The sequence below is a fragment of the Panthera uncia genome, chromosome C2 (genome assembly GCF_023721935.1).
Source record: "Panthera uncia isolate 11264 chromosome C2, Puncia_PCG_1.0, whole genome shotgun sequence".
NCBI classification, from domain to species: domain Eukaryota; kingdom Metazoa; phylum Chordata; class Mammalia; order Carnivora; family Felidae; genus Panthera; species Panthera uncia.
The window spans coordinates 72518347-72540939 of NC_064810.1; the positions used below are offsets into that span (position 1 = coordinate 72518347).

General features: G+C 45.2%; 1 protein-coding gene across 2 annotated transcripts in view; it reads left to right on the forward strand.

Annotated features, from left to right (window-relative positions):
* The window catches only part of TMEM44 (transmembrane protein 44), a 35841-nt gene extending 24358 nt beyond the window's left edge, over nucleotides 1-11483 (forward strand). Inside the window, exons 10-11 of one of the 2 annotated variants that reach the window (XM_049628382.1) lie at nucleotides 6433-6465; nucleotides 9216-11483. In XM_049628382.1, coding sequence (XP_049484339.1) covers nucleotides 6433-6465; nucleotides 9216-9326 — 144 coding nt within the window. In that variant the 3' untranslated portion in view covers nucleotides 9327-11483. The remainder of the gene's footprint in view (nucleotides 1-6432; nucleotides 6466-9215) is intronic. The other variant, XM_049628381.1, reaches the window with a different exon arrangement.
* Nucleotides 11484-22593: the final 11110 nt, after the last annotated feature.

A 22593-nucleotide genomic window follows, 5' to 3' on the forward strand; every position in this document is an offset into this window, starting at 1 on the left:
CCTGCCGGGATCCTTGCAACACTGGACCCCCGCCCCATGCCTGCCCTGCCCTAAGGCCTTTGTGGCTTCTCCCTGCTTATAGTGTAAGTCCGGCACACTTCACCTGCTGGCCTGGGCCAGCTCCCAAGTTCTTCTCTGCGTTCCTCTGCTTTTCCTCCCGCCTTTCAAGGCCCTGGCTAAATCCCGCTCCCTCCAGGAAGCCTTTCCTGTATTCCTGAGTACAGTTGCTAGATTTAGCAGACAAAAAACACAAGATGTACAGTTAAGTTTGAATTTCAGATAGACACACTTATTCTAAAACATTATTTGTGATCTGAAATTCACGTTTACTGGGTGTCCTGTGTTTTGGGGTTGTTGTTGTTGTTTTTATTATTTTATTTTTAATTTTTTTAACGTTTATTTATTTTTGAGAGAAACAGACAGAGTGTGAGCAGGAGAGGGGCAGACAGAGAGGGGGAGACATAGGATCAGAAGCAGGCTCCAGGCTCTGAGCTGTCAGCACAGAGCCCGACGCGGGGCTCGAACTCATGAGCAGTGAGATCATGACCTGAGCTGAAGTCGGACGCTTAACCGACTGAGCCACACCGTCGCCCCTGTTGTTGTTGTTTTTAATGTTTATTTATTTTTGAGAGAGAGAGAGAGAGAGAGAGAGAGAACAAGTGGGGGAGGGGCAGAGAGAGATGGGAACAGAGGATCTGATGTCAGGTCAGTGCTGACAACAGAGAGCCTGATTTGGGGCTTGAACTCATGAACTGTGAGATCATGGCCTGAGCCGAAGTCAGACACTTGACCAACTGAGCCACTCAGGCACCTCTCAGTGTCCTGTGTTCCTGAATCAAACTTGATCATGCCCACTCTGGCCCTTCCCTAGACCACTTCGGTTTTTCAGGGAAGCATCTGAACAACATTTACTGCAGTGAGGAACACACTGTTTGTCACATGTGTCAATTCTATCTCAATAAAACTGGAAAAAAATGGTTAAAAAAAAAAATCAGGAATAGAAGCCAAAGCTGCCAAGGCCTTCCCACTGGGAATTGACCTAAATACAGTGTTTGTCTCTCCTTGTGGCTGGAGTTTGGAGGTGCACCTGCCTAACCCTGCAGCCCACTGTTTTAATACACAGGACTTCTCTGTCTCGGCCCCTTTGTCCCAGCCTCAGAATGTCCCTGACGTGAAGCTGTCTGTTGTCTTTGTAAAAGAAACCAGCCCGCTGTAGGTCAGAATTCTCTCGCTGATCCAGTTTATAATGGGCCCGTTCAGCCCCGAACAAGGAGAGGTTGAGTGGTTAAACGACCCAGAGCCACCAGTAACAAGGGGGGTGTTGGGGGGGGGGGACACTTTCTATAGAAGCCCAGCTCTTGCATACAGACTTCATGGCCTGTGAAGCATTTTCCCATCCCCCATTCCATCTTCCCCACAACAGCTGGGAAGGAAGGGCAGGCAGAGAGGGCAGAGAGGGCAGGTAGAGAGGAGGAAAGAACACGTGGGGAGGTGAATCCCTGCTCGATCTGGGGTAAGTGCTATGGAACTGCTTAATGAACTAGAGAAATAGGAAGGGTGCAATTTTGAAGCATACAGTAATTGTTTTAAAGTCTGTAAGGCTCCAGGTCAAAAGGAAATCCACTTAGTGAATTCTGGGAGAGAATCGTAGCTGGTGTGTGCCTGGCCAGTCTTAACGTTGTATAGTCAGAGGAAGCAAAAAACTTTATGATCTGTCCTGAGTCCAACACCGTGTCACCTCCCCAGTCTTGGGAAAAGTCGCTTCTCCCTAAATGTAAGATGACACAGTCTAAAATGTAATCCTGGAAAGTGACCCTGTTTCCTCAATGGTTTCCTAAAAGCCTTCAGGAGCAAAGGAAAATATACTGCGTGCTTGGTAAACAGGGGCTACAGGTTGCTTCTTGGTTTCAGAAGCAGAAAGAAGTGTGCCTTTAGAAATGAGCTGAGTTGAAATATTACGTGCTGTGTGGTTCATGGAGGTGATAGAATCATGGTTCTAAAGACAATTTAAAGATCTGTGGTAATACTCAAGGGAGAAAAGCCATTGGCACATTTTGGTTTGTGTGTGTATGTGTCTGTATTTCAGAGGGCTAATCAATAACTGTTCATGGAGGCTTTTTCTTGGGGTAAAATTCATGGGCTAGAATCATTTTGTTTTTGAAGAAAAATCTGTACAAAAATTAACACATTTTGCTCTTGAAATTAAGAAAGGACTAGAAAAATGTTATTTTATTTTTACTTTTACGGGCACGGAGAGAGATCTCAGTTACCAAGATTTGGGTTAATTGCACTCCTTAGGCACATTATCATTGTTGGCTTAAAAAAGGAACTTCTCCTACTTCCACTAGAGGGCAGGGTTCTTAAATTTTAGATTATGATGCTGAAGATTTGGAAAGGAAGTTTCAAGGTTTCTTATCAATCCATTTGAGGGACACGTAAGCCTGTTTAGTTGTTTGCTTATTTATTTGCTTGACTTTAAATAAAGTTTTTTTATTTTGAAATAATTTTATATTTACAGAAAAGTTGCAAAGGTAGTACAGAAAGTTCCTGTGTGCCTTCACCTGTTTTCTTAATGTTAATATCAAAACTGAGTAATTAACACTAGTACATTACTATCATCTAAACTAGAGACTTTATTTGGATGTCACCAGTTTTTCCATTAATATCCTTATTCTCTTTCAGTATAGCACATTGCATTTAATAATTTTTTTAACAAACAAAACAGCTACTCACTGTGGTAACATCAGATTACTGTCGCTGTTTTTACATGAACATCTGTATTTTCTAAAGAAAGGTGAAAGTTAGCATCTTTTCTTTTGTCTCTTTAGTTCGGTTACATTTGTAAAAGTTACTTCACTTTTCAACCACTACGTTCTCACCAACATTTCTGTCTGCAGTGTGTGTAGAACTGTAATTTTTTTGTGATTTCATATCTTTTCCAATTAGTCCTGTAGTTTTGTTTTTTTTTTTCAGTTTGTGTCTCCCTCCCCCAGTAGGATGTCATTAAAAGATGAATACTATGGAATTATCACTAATTTTGTTAAGTCTAATAATGGCACTGTTCTTAGGGTTTTTTAAAAAATGTCCATGGGGCACATAGGTGGCTCAGTCAGTTGAGTTGCCAACTCTTGATTGCAGCTCAGGTCATGATCTCAGTTCATGAGTTTGAGCCCCGCATCCGGCTCTGCTGTGCGGAGCCTGCTTGGGATTCTCTCTCTCTCCCTCTCTCTCTGCCCCTATCCTACTTGCACTCTCTCTCTCCCTCAAAATAAATAAATAAATAAATAAATAAACACTTTTTAAAAATGTCCTTATCTATGAGAGACATACTAAAATATTTACAGATTAAATTATTTATTTACAAATATTTAAACAAATAAAAAATTGGGGAGCTAGAGCAAATAAGATAAGGTATGTCCATGGGTGTTCATTGGATATTCTTTTGTTGATGTATGACTGAAAAATGTACAATTAAAAATTTGTATGTATACTTTTTTAATGTTTATCTTTTAGAGAGAGACAGAGACAGAGAATGAGCAGGGAAGGGCAGAGAGAAAGGGAGACACAGAATCTAAAGCAGGCTCCAGGCTCTGAGCTGTTAGCACAAGGCCCAACACAGGGCTCGAACCCGCAAACCGTGAGATCATGACCTGAGCCCAAGTAGGTTGCTCAACTGACTGAGCCACCCAGGTGCACTTTTAATGTTTATTTATTCTGAGAGAGAGAGAGAGAGAAAGAGAGAGAGAGAATGAGCAGAAGGGGGGCAGAGAGAGAGAAGGAGAGAGAATCCCAAGCAGGTTCCATGCTGTCAGTGCAGAGCTATATGAGGGGCTCGATCCCTCGAACCATGAAATGATGACCCAAGCTGAAATCAAGAGTCCGATGCTCAACCAACTGAGCCACCCAGGTGCCCCTAAAAACTTGTTTAAAATGGAGATTTAAGGGGCACCTGGCTGGCTCAGTAGGTAAAGCATGCAAACTCTTGATCTCAGGGTTGTGAGTTTGAGCCCCACATTGGACATACAGGTTACTTTTTTTTAAAGTGTTGGATTTGGGGTACCTGGGTGGCTCAGTCAGTTAAGTGTCCGACTTCGGCTCAGGTCATGATCCCATGGTTCGTGAGTTTGAGCCCCACGTCTGTGCTGACAGCTCAGAGCCTGGATTCTGCTTCAGATTCTGTCTCTCTCTCTCTCTCGCTCTCTGCCCTTCCCCCATTCATGCTCTGTCTCCCTCTCAAAAATGAATAAATGTTAAAAAAAATTTTTTAAAAAGTGTTGGATTTTTAATTAGAAAATAATTATTAAAAATATTTTACATTTAAAACAAATCTTTTAAATGGAAATTTAAAATAATTGAACAGTAGAGGCTTTTTTAAAAATTTTTAAAATTTACATCCAAATTAGTTAGCATATAGTGCAACAATGATTTCAGGAGTAGATTCCTTAATGCCCCTTACCCATTTTGCCCATCCTCCCTCCCACAACCCCTCTGGTAATCCTCTGTTCTCCATATTTAAGAGTCTCTTATGTTTTGTCCCCCTCCCAGTTTTTATATTATTTTTGCTTCCCTTCCCTTGTGTTCATCTGTTCTGTGTCTTAAAGTCCTCATATGAGTGAAGTCATATGATATTTGTCTTTCTCTAACTAATTTCGCTTCACATAATACCCTCTAGTTCCATCCGCATAGTAGCAAATGGCAAGATTTCATTCTTTTTGATTGCCAGGTAATACTCCATTGTATATAAATACCACATCTTCTTTATCCATTCATCCATCGATGGACATTGGGCTCTTTCCATACTTTGGCTATTGTTGATAGTGCTGCTATAAACATGGGGGTGCATGTGTCCCTTCAAAATAGCACAACTGTGTCCCTTGGATAAATACCTAGTAGTGCAATTGCTGGGTCATAGGGTAGTTCTATTTTTAATTTTTTTGAGGAACCTCTATACTGTTTTCCAGAGTGGCTGCATTGGTTTGCATTCCCACCAGCAGTGCAAAAGAGATCCTCTCTCCCCGCATCCTTACCAACATCTGTTGTTGCCTGAGTTATTAATGTTAGCCATTCTGACAGGTATGAGGTGGTATCTCATTGTGGTTTTGATTTGTGCTTCCTGGATGATGAGTGATATTGAGCATTTTTTCATGTGTCGGTTTGCCGTCTAGATGTCTTCTTTGGAGAAGTGTCTATTCATGTCTTTTGCCCATTTATTCACTGGATTTTTTGTGTTTTGGGTGTTGAGTTTGATAAGTTCTTTATAGATTTTGGATACTAACCCTTTATCTGATATGTCATTTGCAAATATCTTCTCCCATTCCATCAGTTGCCTCTTAGTTTTGCTATTTCCTTCGCTGTGCAGAAGCTTTTTATTTTGATGAGGTCCCAGTAGTTCATTTTTGCTTTTGTTTCCCTTGCCTCTGGAGACGTGTTGAGTAAGAAGTTGCTGCCGCCAAGATCAAAGAGGTTTTAGCCTGCTTTCTCCTCGAGGATTTTGATGGCTTCCTGTCTTACATTGAGGTCTTTCATCCATTTTGAGTTTATTTTTGTGTCTGGTGTAAGCAAGTGGTCCAGGTTCATTCTTCTGCATGTCGCTGTCCAGTTTTCCCAGCACCACTTGCTGAAGAGACTGTCTATTCCGTTGGATATTCTTTCCTGCTTTGTCAAAGATGAGTTTGCCATGTTTGTGGGTCCATTTCTGGGTTCTCTCCTCTGTTCCATTGATCTGAGTGTCTGTTTTTGTGCCGGAGGATTTGTCTTAATGTGAGACAATGGCAAGTCCTGTGGACTGTGCAGGTTGGCAGCTATTCAATTTGACAGACATTGAGAGATCGGTACGACAGACGTCTGTAGGTTCATAAGCGCTCTATGTCAGAAACACACGTCTCCCAGGCACTGCGTGAGGTGCCAGATGAACCAGAGAGGACCGTCACACCACCCTTCAAGAACCCGAGTCAGACATGTTTGAGCCTTGGGGTGGAACCACCCATGCAGTAAAGGCTGATTAAAAGTGAATCTTGGCTGGTAGCAAATGTCCTGTATTTTTGAGGTGGGGATTTTATTTGCATCTCTTTTAGTTTTATGGGTTTGAGTTGACTCATCTCAGCCATGTGGTTAATAAATGGAAGATTTATTATTATGCCTGATAATAATTCCTAATAATAGTAATTTTTAAATCTGTATAATTTTTCCAAGGACCTGCAGCCCTTCATAATTATCACAATTATCCTGTTGATCATTTAGCTAAATTGTAGCCACCATAGCTGCTGCCTTTCTGCTTGCTGAAGTCAGCTTTTCCTCTGCCTTCAGATCACTGAAGGGCCTGCCTCCTCGCTCACCAAGCAGACAGTGCTGGTGCTGAGCTGAGCTCTGCTCTGCTCTGCTGGCAAAATCCTTCCAACACTTTTTTTTCCATCTCTTTTTTTTATTCTGCAGCAGAAGTATTGGGAAGCCTTAAACTTGGAGCAGGTATGGACAATCATACTCTATTCCAGAAGGGACATCCTGTGGCTTGATTCCATTTCCTGTTTTTGTTATCTCCCCCCCCCTTGGATGGCCGGGCCCATGCCACATTCCTTTAGTTAAAGAAAGAATGAAAACGGAGGCGAGTCAGAGGATCAGGGGATTTTCCAGGCTCTCTCAGTTCAGAGTTCTTTCTGCTGTGCCCAAACCCTCTGGTAGGGACTCCGAAGATGTGTAACCCAAGGAGAAGCATGGTTTGGAACAAAGGTCCATGGACAAGTGGAGTAGCTGCAGGTTACCACGGGTGGCGGTGCTGGGGGTGGCTGCAGGGGTGGAGATAACCATTCCCCAACACTGTCACCTTGGGCAGCTGGCAGCTGTCTCCCTGCCACCCTTGCCTGCGAGGGACAGATAAGCACATGTTTTATGACAAACACCTGTGCATGTCGTCTCCCAGGATTATTTCTGGTAAGATCATCTTTTGCTCAAATTTTCTTTATGCCTGGATTCCAGCAATGTTTTTTTATTGCTTAAAGTGAGATTTTGAAACACGTTATTCTGGGGATTCAGAAGAAAGAGATTTAAAATGCTTTCAAAGGCTTAACCCACTTCAAAGAGTGCACTTGGTCAAAGTGGCTCTGTTTTCCCGCAGCTGAATTGGTCAGGAGTAAGTAGCAAGAACAACTCTTAAGACGCCATTTCAGGAGCTGGAGCCAGGGTTCTGAAATATCAGGGCAGCTAAAAATCATGCAAGGAGCTTGGTAAAATGTTAAACCTTAGTTCCCAAACCAGATAGGGTCTAGGATGCCTGGCATCACCCTTCCTAATGAGCATCCTGGCTGCTTCTGGTGAGGTTGATCCATAGCACACTCAGAGAACTGTGATCTAGAACATGGGCCTCAGCTTGGAAACAGCATATATTGAAAAGCATACTATCCATCCTCAAAGAATGGAACAGGCCCCTATTTCCACTGCTGGGCATCTGTACCACGGAGGCTGAAGGGCCAGGGGGACTCTTTAACTTGGGATTTGCTTGCTGTTCCCCCAAGTCTGCAACCACAAGTAAATAAGAAGTTAGCACTGGAGGGGCTGGCAGAGCCCCAAACAGGTACTGGGGGTCGAGCAGCACCAACCCAATCAGCTTAGTCCCTGGCCTGCAGGGTCACTGGGGATGAGGTGGCTGTTTTAACATGATGCTATTTTTCAAATTATTATTTTTTAATGTTTATTTATTTTTGAGAGGGAAAGAGTCAGAGTGAGCGGGGGAGGGGCAGAGAGAGGGAGACACAGGCTCCAGGCTCTGAGCTGTCAGCACAGAGCCCAATGCCGGGTTTGAACTCACAAATCATGAGATCATGACCTGAGCCGAAGTTAGACACTTAACTGACTGAGCCACCCAGGTGCCCCAACATGATACTATTTTTAATCAGCAAGTAGTAGAACTCAGTTATCAGTAAATCACTAATTGAATTGGGCTCTTCCTTTCTTTTCAAAACAAAGCCACATTTTGTATTTTACAACTGGCATGGTGGGGGCATTTCTCTCAGTGATGCCCAGAGTGGCTCAGGGAGCCTTGCAGACCTTATCCAGGACCCCTAAGGACTGGGCTGTTTTATTCAGCTTAAGTTTGAGCTGCTGGTGGAGTGTTTTTCGTGGAGAGCATGTCCACGACTGGCTATGTTTTCTTGTCCAAACAGATAGTCAGGTCTAGGCTAACACATCCTTTCCTATATTATTTCCTGGGTCTTTTAATAATGTCAAATGTAACCTTGTCATTCAGAATCATTAGTCATAGAAACTCAGAAACTAAAGAGATCATATGTAGTTACTGATCCAACACTCCAGGTTACCCCTGGAGAAACTGTGAGGCCCAAGAAAGAGAAAGCAAGTTAGTGGCAGAAAGAGGATTTGAGTCCAACCCCCACTTGCCCCCATGGCTAGACTCACCAAGGATTCCCTGCTCTTGGCCACGTGCAAAGTTCTCTCTGTCATTTGTCACATGAGAACAATAGGAGGACTTTGCAAACAGTGTCCTCAATGCTATGACTGCTTCTCTGTTTTTAACCTTTTATTCCTAACCTTTGCCATACTTGTCTGAATCAGAGTAATGAAATATTCTCTGCCAGTGACCACCATTCTGAATCAAGCTTTAAGTGTTTTGGACAAGTCTGCTGAGCCTCAAGTTAACAGGAAATGCATGGTGGGAGGAGGGGCAGGTAGCAAGGGCAAACTGGTGCCCTGCTCTTAAGAAGCTCATCATTTCCCTGGAAGGACAAGGTGGTGCCCAGAGAAAGGGCAGGGCTGTGCATGTTCAGCTGCAAATGAAGGGTATGGGCAGTACACAGAAGGGGGTGAGCTCAATGGGTGAAAGCAGTCAGGGTAAGCTTCCTGGAAGAGGAGGTACTTACCTGGGCCGTAAAGAAAGGGTTGAATTTGCCTGGTCTATTCCAGGAATGAGTTAGGCATGGAGGTGGGAAGTCTCAGGATAAAAGGAACATAACTCAGTCTCACTAGAGTAAAGATAGAAAAGGGGGGTAGGAAGGGAAGTGGGGCTGGTCTGTTCAGGGTGGCTGTCCATTAATTCCTTGATTTAAACTTATACTTGTCCCATTAGGCCTGATTAACCTGTCCTTATTTCTCCTTGTCTGTGCCTGGGTCATGAGAACCAGGACTGGAGCTATTGTTTGGGGTGGGGCATTGTAAGAGATGGGAAGAGTCTGTTCCACCAAGGTACCATTTGTGTCTTTTCTCCACAGTGGGACCCTGAAGATGTAAATCTTGAAGGGAACAAAGACAACGTGGAGATGCTCAGATCCCAGGTGCACAGGTGCTCCATGGGGCCAGTGGTCTTGACATCTGATGAGTAACACCTGGAGCAAGCCCATCAGCTCAAGAGCCCTTAGTCAAGCCTGTGTCAGGAACTGAGCAGGGATCAACCTGCAGTGACACCCATGGTGGGAATTTAAGCTTCCGCAGAGGCTGCCCGTGAAAGCAAAGAACCAGGAGCTGTCACTGAGCTTGGTTGGTCTGCATCACAGCTCAGAATGGAGCTAAGACCTTGGGTCCTGTGGACAGACCTGGGCATGTGGTTTGTTTTGAAGATCAGAAGTTCACAGACCACTCTTGCTTCGAAGTAGAAACCTTCATCTAAAGGGCATTGGACCTGCTCTTCCCTTTCCCTTCAGATTCAGCCATACTCTCAATATCTGCTAGGTGACAGGAACATCTAACAAATAGCTGATGTGTTTGGATCTCAGTACAGCCTCATTCTGCAAGACCTGGCTAAGCCCAGGAGACGAGAGGGGTGGGAACATATGCTGGAGATCTGAGACATGATCCCTGGTATTAATGGGACCTGGCTCCTGCCCTTCCAGTCATCCACTTGGGTTTTCTTCTGGAAGCTAGAGGTAGGACTTCTTGGTCAACCAGGAATTTATAAGATTGGTGGTGTTGCAAGGGCAAGCAAAACAAATTGCCTTAGATACCAGCCCCTGCTCCAACTTGGCAAGGTGTGTGCTGGGCAGGGTTTGCAGGTGAGGGGGACTGTCTGCTTCAGGAGCTAACATGAAAGCATGTGGAGGGTGGGAGGCATGGTGGGAGGTGTCAAATTCAAGGACAGCAATCCCGTTTTAGGATTATTTTGATACTGTGATCATGGGAGGGGGTAAAGAGGGAGGGAATGGGGCCAAGGTGGGAGGAACACTGGAGTGAATAAATCATGATTGAGTGAGTTGAGGCATCTCACTGTGTAGTACAGAGATGTCTGAATCCCAGCACGGCCACAAAAGCCAGCCACAAGGGGAACTGGGAGACATGCCGAGAAACACAGCTCTGCTCCAGGATGGCCCCTGGCAGCCTGTGTGACTCAGTCACACAGCTGCCCAGTTTTCTCCAAAGGAGTAGTGCAGATCCCAGCACAACGAAGAGAGTGCCTCAGGGAAGCAGATTGGTTCCATAGATCTCTGTGGAGATACTAATCCTCTGAGTGCCTTCTAAGCTGGAAGTGAACTCTATCCCCTTTATCCAACTGCTTTGATCCCTGGGTGTCTTGTAATGGAGTTTGCTAAAGCCAGTTTTGCTTTGTTAACTTAACCACAGAAGCTGTTCTTTGAGAGAAGATGAAGATTTGAGTGGGGGATGGGGTGGGGAGAGCATTCCAGATGAAATCCTACAGAGGATTGGACACCAGGAAGGATGGAATCTCGTCAAGGAAGGATGAGTCTGATGTGGCCAGAATGGGTGGTGCAACAGTGGCTAAAAGGTGAAGAGGCTGGCAAGGAACCAGACCATGGAGCCTAGGGAGCTGGCACTTAAAACTGTGGCTAATTGGTAGCCATGACTGATACCAGAGTAGGAAGGTGATGGACATGCCTCAGGTAGGCCACACCTGGTTGGTGAGGCTTTTCTACCTATGGCCACAACTTTTCAGGAAGCAGAAATGTAGTCATGGATACAGTAGGAACATGGAGAACATTTAATCTGAGTGATAACAGCAGGGCAGGAGGAGGGCTCAACTTTAGAAAGATAAGGCACAGGGGCAGGATATCCTCTCTGGAGTCTGCCTGTAGTACAGCCTCCCTCTCTCAAGGGGAGGCTGGCCCGTGCTCCCTGGAGCATCAGAAACTGGCTGGATCCTGATGGAAGTGGCCACTTACCCAAGAACGTCAAAACAGTCTTGCTGATCGAGCAGCACAAACTACTTGAGCCCCAGATGCCGTCTGTCTCCCTAGATCCCATCGTCCCAGGCTTCCTTCACAAACCAGTTCCTATGGCTGTGGTCCAATCCTGCCTCAAAGCTGAATCCCAGGTTTCTTCACCCAGAGTGAACTATTAAACTGAAAATGTTGGAAGCAAAGTTTGGCCTCATTGTTCAACGAGAACGTGCCTGTTATGCAAAGCTCTGGAACCCTGGAGCCTCTGTGAAGAGGTGCCAGCCAAAATGCCTTTCTCCTAGTAGGAGTGTCCCTGCCCCAGGCCCCCACTGTAGCTTCATCCGCACTGTTAGTCACACTGGAAGGATATGGGAATTCCTTGCTCTGAAGACTCGCCAAGGGGTAACCTACACAGGGGACAAACTGCCCACTCATCCGGATATGAGAGATGGTGTAGTATGGTCTCAGTGGTGCTGCCTGTTATCTGCGTGGCTTGGAGCAGGTCACCTAACCTTTGTGACCTGAGGTAGACTGAGAATAATACCTATCTACAAAGCTTGTTGTGAACACTAAATAAATCAACATATATGAAATGCATAACACAATACCTGACTCAAAGGAAGACCTTGAAGAGGGATTGGTTCCCTTCCTCCCTATACTTCCTGGCCATTTATGTGCTGAAAGGCAGTGAGTAACCCAAAATAGCAGCTCCACAGATAGAAGGGACTTCAGCAGTTTGAATCCCTTTAACAATCCTAAGAATTGACTAGCTAGCCCTTACTTAAGCTCCTCCCCTTCCAAAAAAGATTTCACCATTTTCTATTCCAAAGAAGTCTGTATCCTTTAGGGAGAGTTCTGATCACTAAGACTTTCTTAAAGTCCTGTCTAGATCCTGAAGAACCACTGTCTCCTTATCTCCGCCAGTACTTTAGCATGAGGAAGAGATCTTTGAACAACATCTGATGCCACACTCACATCATGTTTGTCACAATGGGGTATGAACTCCTCCTACAGAGTAAGGAGAGGCACTCAGCCAAGTAGCAGGGCTGGGCTCTAGCTCCCAAATCTGATTAAGTGTGATCCTGGTCATTTCCCTTTCTGGGTCACAGTTTCCTCATTTGTAAAACGGAAGTTAGGCCAGATTTCTTTCCTGTATTCCCTTTTATGAATATGCCAGTGAGTTTGTTTCCCACAGAAGATTGGCATTTTTATAAACTCTCAAAAAGATATTAAAACATAAAGACAAATTTCAGATTTATTGTGAAAATAGATTTCATTATATAATATATACTTTTGTTTGAGTTTTGCTATCCAATTAAGATAAAATCTGTCTATGCTAGAACACGAAGAGATCACAGCATTTGACATTTAAAAATTTTGCAGATTCCATGGTACCTGGATGGCTCAGTCAGTTGAGCACTTGACCCTTGATTTCGGCTAAAGTCATGATCCCAGGGTCATGGGATCGAGCCCCGCATCAAGCTCAACACTGAGCATGGTGACTGCTTAATATTCTATGTGTGTGTGTGTGTGTGTGTGTGTGTGTGTCCCCCTCTGCTCCTATCCCCCGCTCATGCACTCTCTAAAAATTAAAAAAGAAAAAATTATTATTATTTGCAGGTTCCTTCCAGTACTGAAAACCAAAAACTATTAACACCTTGTTTCCAAACTTGGGGATTCTGGTGACTTCATTTAGTTTATTAATACTAAGAGCCTCTATTATTGGCAGGCTCAAGGCTCACTCTTGCTAAACCATCTCTCATATTGAAGGATATATGAAAAATATTTTCCACAGTGCAAGAAAAGGGATCTGTATCAATCACTGAGGAAAAGGCTAGAGATGTCTTAGGAGTGTCTCAAGACTGACTTCTAAATATTTCCAAGATTCTGTCCACTTCTTTTTCAGTGCCTACTTGATCATCCTCCGCATTTTTCAACCATGAGGGCATTGCTCTACTCTCTCCAACTTTACACTGTTCATTGTTCCCCTTTCCCCAAGTTCAGGGTGATGCTTTAGCAGAGACCGCTCTGCCTTGAAACAAGCCAAGCTATAATGCAATGTTAACAAAGATCTTTTTCAAGTTTACACATCCTGTGTGATATTACCCCAAAGGTCACCATCAGGTGAGAGGGACGACCTTAAACAAGAAAGAAGTTCAAGAAGCGGTGCTAAATCAAATGACTTAGAGAACATCTGATCTGCTTTTTCCTTACCAAACTCTGAAAGCTTTGAAACAAGCACCAGGCATCCAGGACTGCTCCTCTGGGGCTGGACACTTCAACAGCGCGTTCACTTGAAGTGCCTTCAGATTCACTTCAAATTAATCCATTGCTTGGAGAACTCATCATACCCCCACCCCCATTCCCTTGGAAATTTTCCACCAGCTGCCAGCATTGACGACAGAGGTTCCCTGCTCTTCCTTTCCGGGTCCTCAGTGTCTGCAGCTGTGACTGCAGCAGGGCTTAGTCCCTATGGGGTTCAGGTGCGCTGGCCCCTCTTCAAGCAACGTAGGACTACGAGGGGAGGTGCGGAACCGCTGCTGGCCCTGCCAGAACTTAAGCCCGGTTCCTATCGGCGGACCTCTTTCCCGGGGAAGCCGCCAACCCTCGGCGTCCAGCCGTCCACTCAAACCACCCGCCGGGCACTTCCGGGAGGAGAGGAACTGGGCGGTCTGGCGCATGCGCACACTACACCCACCGCGCGGCGCGCAGGTTCCCGCCTCGCGGGCTGGCTGCGGTCGGGAGAGTCGGCCTGAGCGGCGGCTGGTGTGCGAGTTGCCCGGCTTGCGTTTTAAAGGGATGGTTCTAAGATTATTCTACCGTACCTAGCGTAGTTGAGGCCACTCGACATCCTTTATGGTGTACTGTAAGTCACTCTCATCTTTGTTTTTAAATACACATATTTTTTGAAAGAAAGGTAGTGCGGATACACAGTTTTTTAAAAAAGAAGCAGGTTGTAACAAAAAGTTTATGAAGAAAAGTAACAATGCCCTGCTCATCCCCTCCACCTTTCTTCCTTCCATTTTCAATTCCTCCCTCCCGTCCTTCCTACCAGTTTTACCTTTTTTTTTTTTTAAATGCTTATTTATTTATTTTGAGAGAGAGAGAGAGCGGCCTATGTGCAAGCAAGGAGAGGGGCAGGGACAAAGGAGAGAGAGAGAATCCTACAGGGCTCAGTCTCACAGTGAGATCATGACCTGAGACAAAACCAAGAGCTGGATGCTTAACCAGCTGAGCCACCCAGGTGCCCCAAGAATTCCCAGTTCTAACACGGTTAACATAAAAACTTAACAAAAGACAATTTCAAGTAACAAAAGTAGTAGAACACAGGACAGTGTGCCACTGTTAGGAGCTATTTTGGTTTTTTTAGCAATTAAAAAAAAATTTTAGGTTTATTTATTTTGAGAGAGAGAGGGAGAGAGTGAATCCCAAGCAGGCTCTGCACCATCAGCATGGAGCCCAATAGGGCTCAAACTTACAAACCGTGAGATCATGACGTGAGATCATGACCTGAGTGAAAAACCAAGAGTCAGGTGCCTAACCGACTAAGCCACACAGGTCCCCCCTTTTTAGCAATTATTTTAAGAACATCATTCACTAGTAAGATCAGAAGAGCCTTATCAGTCATTCTTAGTCTTTCCATTGCAAAGGGATGATGTGAATTCTTGTAGTAGTGGCTTCTCTACTGTGGAAGCAGTTAAATACACCCCCAACTAAAAAATATCTCCCCCTAAATTCCCTTTCCTTTAACGTTTGCAGCATAAACATCCTTGTTTCAAGAGAAACCCTGTGGCTCAAGCAGATGCTGTTGTTCCCATCCAGCTCATTGCCAAGTATGTCCCCCAAGACCAGATAAAGGTAATGTAATGGGAGACCAGATAGTAAGTACTCCCAAACTGAGGAAAGTAAGCAGGAGAGAGCCCCTGGGAAAATATGACAGCCTAGTTGCTATTTAAAGGCAGGGCAGGAAAGTTAAAAGGACAGAACTTTTTCAGAGTTCTTAGTATAAATAAAAAAAGAGGCATATGGAAAAGAAAATGTATGCACAACTTTGCCCGGGATATGTTTATGAATTTTATAATTTTTAATACTTTTTTGTTCTTTATAGACTTTTTCAATTAGTATATATCTATTATATAATTAGACAAAATAAACTAAAGAAAGTTGTAAATGAATATATGCTACCCCCCCAAAATCTGCATAAACATTAGGAAAAGGGGAAATTCATGTGTAACTGTACTGTGTGTTGTGCATGCATTTTTATCTTGTTCTCTCTGTGTATGTAGAAATTATATTTCCTTTATACTTTTTGGCATTTTACACCTTTTCTGTAGTGAGTATGTATTTTTTTTTAATTAGGTAAAGACAAAGTGATCCGCCATAATAATAATTGATAGGCAAGTATCTCAATAAATGCTAAAAGCATCAGGTGGAAGGTTATTGGGAATATTCACAGGGTCTCAAATATCACCCCACAAATTATGAATTACAAGCAGAAATGGGTTTCTTTACAATGGTAAAATCTGGAGGATGTTACCTTGACCGAGTAATCACATTCACATCACCAAAATGAGACAATTTGGCATCATTTCCCTCCTGGTGCAATATCCTGAACAGGATACAACATCACCTGTGAAATAGTCTTGTCCAGTATTTTGATTGGAATCTATATATACTTTTGAGGAAACAATCAGACAAATCCAAATTGTGGGACATTCTGCAAAACAACTACCTTGGGTTTTTTTAGATGTCATGAAGGACAAAAATAAAACAAAACAAAACAAAACAAAAAACAACCAAACAAAAGAACTAGAAAGCTGTACTGGTATAAAGGAGTCTGAAGGGAGGGATGGGACACTATATTGGCATTATTGGGGCAATTGAGGAAATTTCAATACGTACAGCATATTAGCTAACATTGTTTCATTTTTTTTTTTGAGAGTGATAATAGTGTTAGGTTGTATAGGAGAACACCCTATTCTTTTTTTTAATTATTTATTTTTTAATTAATATCCAAGTTAGCATATAGTGCAACAATGATTTCAGGAGTAGATTCCTTAATGCCCCTTACCCATATAGCCCATCCCCCCTCCCACAACACCTCGAGTAACCCTCAGTTTGTTCTCCATATTTATGAGTCTCTTATGCTTTGTCCCACCTCCCTGTTTTTATATTATTTTTGCTTCCCTTCCATTATGTTCATCTGTTTTGTCCTCATATGAGTGAAGTCATATGATATTTGTCTTTCTCTGACTAATTTCACTTAGCATAATACCCTCCAGTTCCATCCACATAGTTGCAAATGAGAATGCCCTATTCTTAGGATACACATGCCACACTACTTAGGAGAGAAGCATTATGACTCAGCAACTTTTCAGTGGCTTGATGCAGGTGAGGAATATATATTTTTCAGGTGTGTATGTATATGGAAAGAAAGAGATAAAGTGAAAGATGAAATGAACAGCTAGTGAATCTCGGTGAACAGTAGGTATGTTCGTTAGATGATTCTTTCAAATTTTCTGTAGGTTTGAAGTTTTCCTGAGTAAAAAGTTGGGGAGAAGGTACAGGAATAAAGACCCTCACAGTCAGCTCCACCAGGAGACGGCTTTTCATCATACTCGCCAGTGGAGGACCCTGAAACCTTAGGGCTTTGCGAAGGAACCAACCAGATTACTGCAGGCTGCTTTTCAAGCAGCTTTCCAGTGTGGCTGGATTCAGAGCGGGCTAATTGTGGGATGATGTCAGGACACAAAAGATGGACAGATTCCAGTTTGTCTGGTACTGAATAAAAAATAGGTCCTATATCTTAGACAGCCCTGATAAGGCGCCTCCAGGGATATGAGTAATGGTCAGACCCAGGGGATGAACCGGGGCTAAGAAAGCTGGACAATGGAGAGCCCAGAGCACCGTGACAAGGAAATTCTTCCCCTGAATTGCCTTTTCCTATTGAGATAAGATAGTTCACAATAAAGCGCCAGGCTCAGAAGTGCTGCATCAAACCCAGCGAGAGCAGCCGCCACTCAGGCCTGTGAGCCACAGGACTGCATGCCTGGCGCTGTGGGCACCTGGATGGTCTCCAGAGGGCCTCGGGGGGGAGTCATTGATCTTGGACCCAGAAGGCCTGGTGGTGAATCCCAGTCTCACCACTCCCCAGCTGTGAGACTGATTCCTGCTATTCTTGTTCACAAGAAAGTTCATTCCTCTCCTACCTGCCTTATCGGTGGGCTACAAAACCTGAAAACAAACCATGAAAGGCCTTTTCAACTCCTAAAGGCCAGTAAAATGTTGGTCATCATCATTACCTTGTAGGAATGAAGTAGTTTGTTTTATAGCTTCTCTCCTCCCCGCCCCCCCCCCCTTAGGGGTCCAAAGTGAGTTGGGCCTTGAGTACATTTGTATTGTGAAATTGTGTGAGTAAAGCCCCTTTGAACCTCTGAGGAGGCAGGAGTGAGATACTTTGAGATGCTCACTTTCTCCTGGGCAAAGAAAGAGTAGCAGAAGATGTCACTGCTTTGGGATACCTTACCCAGGAAATAGATCCCCATAGACAGGTGGTGACTCATCCACGCTGTCCCGAGCTAGTGAGTAGCTGAGCGAACACTGGGAGTGTGGGTCATTGTGCTGCACTGGAGGGGAAGCAGGGCCTCCTCCTTAGTCCAAGCTGTGGACCTTGGGGTCTCATGTGAGGTAGAGCAGAACCAGGAGAGTGGAATGGGAGCAATGCCTTAGACCTTCAGGAGGAGAGGACTGAGCTGCTACAGAGAAGAGTGTAACTTAGTGCAAGCGAGAACATTCACATGGGCCTGCCCCAGCTGCTGTGGTTGCACGGAGCTCCCCGGCACTAGAGTTATTCCAACCCAACTCCATCACCCCTCCTTGAATAGGTTTTGGGAAAGATGCACCATTGCCCAGAGAGTTGGATCAGATGATATGCCATGGCTCTTCCAAACTTAAGAATCTGAACTCCTTTTGTCTAGCCAAGAATTTGGATGAATCTGTCCTCTGCTCACTAGCCACATGACCTTGGACATGTTTATTAGCTTTCCGAGCCTTCATTTTCTCAGCTGTAAAATGAGGTTATTATCTCAAAAAATTGTTATAAGCATCAACAGAGATAAGGAATGATAAATCATAAACGTCTTCTCCTGTCTCTGTACCTTACCCAGTTCTGGGGTGACCAGGTGAGTGCCTGGAGTGGCTGTCCCATGGGTCAGAGCAAAGGTCACATGTGCTTGAGGAATCAGCACTAAATCAGATTTCACTAGCCATCCTCCCTCCAGGGTGTTCCCTTTAGCTCTTTTTGTCTTCCCTATCTCCTGTCTTTAATCTCCCCTTCTTCCTTTCCCTTGTGTTCACTCAGCTAGCACTTTCTGAGAGGTTCTCTGTCCCAGATACCCTGCTGGCTGGGGCAGTGCATGAATCACATGCAGTTGAGAATGTGAGCAGTGTCTTGCCTGGTGCTGACAGAGAATGGAAGAGGAGGGCCATGGTCTAAGGGAGGCCTGTGCTGTGGGCTTACAGAGGGGCGGTCCTTTGGCGGGGGCAAGGCTAGAGGAGTGGTGGCCAGACAGGGGAAGTTTACACTAGGAATAAGATGTTTGAGCCTGTCTTTGAAGAACAGATAATGACTTTCTACACAGAGAAGATGAGGGGTGAGTATAAACAAGCATACGGGTCTGTCTTGAGCCCCATGGCCTTTGGTTCTCTGCCCCAGTCCTTAACCAGCTCCTTCCCTCTGGTCAGCTTCTACAAGCAGCTTCCTTTTTTTTTTTTTTTTTTTTTTTGGGGTGGGGGGGGGGGGGGGAGAACTTTTTTTTTTTTTTTTTTTTTTTTATCTATTTTTGAGAGAGAGCGAGTGAGCATGCTGGAGTGGGGGAGGGGCAGAGAGAGAGAAGGAGACACAGAATCTGAAGCAGACTCCAGGCTCTCAGCTGTCAGCACAGAGCCTGACGTGATGTGGGGCTCGAACTCACAAACTGTGAGATCATGACCTGAGCCGAAGTTGGACACTTAACTGACTGAGCCACGCAGGCACCCCAGGCAGCTTCTTTCTAAGCGAGATGATGTGAAAGCTAGCCACAGTTCCTGGAATCACTGCTGCCTGCTCACTGGGGGCTGTAAAACATCACTGTGAAATAAAGGGAGTAATTCTTAACGCTGGCTGTGCCCTAGAATCACCTGTGGTTTGTTTTCGTTGTTTTAATTCAGGTTTCCTGGCTCCACCCTTTATATATTCTGATTCAGTGTATCTGGAACAGTACCCCCCCGCCCCCCCTGGTTATTGGTATGGCCTGCTCTCACAAATCCAAGGTAGAGATATTGTCACACCCACTTTGTTTCTCCAGTCTCTCACTAAAGACTGCCCATGGTTTACTTCAGGAAGCTCAGCATCCCCTCGTAAAGATCTCCAACTCTTGCTTCAGTTCGCTGAGAACCCGAAAGGCTTAGATAGTCCAAAAAGTGAAGGTGCTGCGATGGGGTTAGGTGGCATTCTTCCAGCCTCCATTCCCAGAGAAGAGAGGACGGATGATGAACGGTCCACTACTTATCTATCTTCCCCATGCCCCACTTTCCCCATCTGCGAAATGGGAATAAAAACAGTCCTTACTTCATAAGATGGCAGTGAAGACTAAGGGAGCACGGAGCACACAAGAGCACACAGTGAGCACTCAGTAAATGATGGCTGTGGCTGTAGAGGCAGCTGGGCCAGCCTGTTGTTAGGGGGTGGGCTCTGGAGCCAGACTCTCTGGTTCACAGCCTAGCAGCTGTTCTCCGTATAACCTCCATGCCTCGGTTTCCTTCTCCGTGCAATAGAAGTGGTCGTGACTCCCTCCCAGAACTGATACTGAATGTTATTAAATCAATGAATAAGTGCAAGGCACTGAATTCAATGCTGGGCAAACAACACTTAAGAAAGGTTAGCAGTTACCATTACTTCTGCTGTGATCTCTCGCTGCCTCATGGTGTCACTGTTGGACACCGATCCCCTCGGTTCTCAGCTGGTGCGTGCCCCCTGCTCCCTACAGCCTTTCAGGCCCAGCTGGGGCCCTTGGAAGAAGGGACAGCAGCCTCCCCCTTTCCTAATCATGGCCAAGGGTACCCTGACTTGGTCTCCTAAAATAGCAGTTCACCTACACAGCCTCCTCCCTGGGAGACCAGCTAGCTGAGCAAGGCTGAGTCAGACTGGTTCCAGCCCCTCCAGCTGGCGAAACCTGAATCTTCACTCTCTTCCCCACAGAGACCCACCCTGTGCCCGCAGCTTTTCTGTCACCGTCTTGGAGTCTAAGGATCTGAGCGTATCCCTTTCCCCAGTGAGGCTACTCTTTGAAGGAAGTTACCAGGGTGAGTCCTGGGGCCCCACACCCCATTTTGTTCAGAAGGCTGTCTGTCCTCTGTGGTGCCAAGTGACTGACCCTCATTAGGAAGATTCCCCAAGAGATTAATTACCACGTGCCACCACGTGCCCTTGTGGTGGAACCACGGCCAGGGATCCTCAGGCACTTTTTTGTTTCCTAGAGAAGAGGGCAAAACCCCACACATCTACTGTCTGCTTCGAAATCACGTCATGTGCAATTTTTACAAACCGCACGTGTGATTCTAATAAGCAGCCAAGGCAGAGAATCACTGAAATAAGAAGACTGACACCTAATGGTTATTAATACCCACCTGTGCAAATGGCTGTGCGCTTATTCCCCAGAGGCTGCCATCCCCCAGAACATTTTGATCCTAAAATGTTGGAGCTAAATCCGTCCTTTGAGATCAGCTGACTCGATGATTACCAGACTCTGTGCACAGCCGAATCATCAGGTTGGTCTGTTTATCATATAGATTCTCACGTATTGCTGATGCAGTGGGTCTGGGAGTGGAAGAGGGCAGGGACCCCAAATCCTACTGAGAATGCAACAAGGAGGGGACCTGTGAGGAGGGTGTGGACAAAGTGGATGGAAGGCTGCCCACACAGTCGTGCCCCGGCAGGGAGTTGTTAGAGGCAAGGGCAGCATCCCAGGTAGAATCAGACAGTTGGCATCAGAAGCTGGAAACACAATGCAGTTCTCAAAATTAAATCTTTTTTTTAAAGTATTTATTTGTATTTTTACCTTTTTTTAACGTTTACTTATTTTTGAGAGAGAGAGTGTGTGAGGAGGGGAAGGGCAGAGAGAGAGAGTGCGGGCCTCGAACGCAAGAACCATGAGATCATGACCTGAGCTGAAGTCAGTCACTCAACCAACTGAGCCACCCAGACGCCCCCTCAACGTTAAATCTTAAATCTCTTGCCAATTAATATATCCCCTGTCTGGCTATTGGAGCATAATTTCAGATGGAAGAAAAATGTATGTCTAAAGCAGGAATCCCAATATCAAAACCCTCCGTGAGAGTGGAGGTGAGCCCTGGGAATGCAAGCTAGGAAACCATTGCTGCCAATGGTCAGTGAGGAAAGCCTTGGGCTCCGATGACCTCATGGCTCTTTTCTGTCGCCGGTGACTGGACACTCCCTTCCCTTTGCCCCCCTCCACCCACAGGCATATCAGACAGATGACCACAGGAGCACAGGGGAAAAGTGCTCCCCATCAATAACACACATTCTCATGTGTTGCTGTGGCCTCATCTCCTGAATGTCCTGTGATGTCAGGCTGAGCAAGCCTGAGTGAGGTCAGTGGGAACTCTCTCCCTGGAGACCCAGGAATTTTTTGAAAAGTCGTACAAGGACAAATGCCTGGTCATGCCTTGAATTCTCTGTGTGAAACCTTTAGCTCTGACAGCTCAAGTCCCATTTGCTCCTTGGCTTACCGTGCATGGTTTTGTTTTTCTGAGCAGTGTTCGCTGTGAGAGGTGAAAGAGTATTTTCATCTGGCTCCAGAGGAGTCAGCAAGGCAGGCTATCCAGCCAAGAAGGAGGTAATTGCTGAACCAAACTAGGCTCAAATGCTACTGCCTCCAGAGCCCTTACCTCAGAAGGGGTCTCTCCCACTCCTCTGCATTCAGGCAGTGACCCTAAGTGACCTTTCCTGAGCTCCAAAGAACTCAGTTAGTGATAAGGAACTCAACGTGCGGGGACCAGAGCCTCCTGGGTGTCACCATTCCCAACATAATGCCAGAGCCTCACCAAAGTCCTTTCCCCACATTCTCATGCTCTCAAACCTCTGACCGCTCCCCAACCTTCCCCACCTCCTACTTAGCTAAATATTTGGGAGCTGAAACAATAGCCTTACTGAGGCAGTGGTGGGCAATTACTGGAAAGCCATGTGATTGTCCAAATTGAACCAATTTGTCAAAGACCGTTTTCCTTTCACTCATCACCTCCCCCACACCCCATGATAAGATAGGGTCCCCAGAGCACAATAATCCTTTCCTGAGATACAATGTAGAGGCTCCTGAGAAAAGGAACAAAAGTGAGGCTAATTTTGGCTTTTCTGGGACTAAAGGAAAGGAGGCAGGCCAGCCCCATCCAGCTCCAGGAAGCCAGGGTGGGCCTTGTTTCGTTG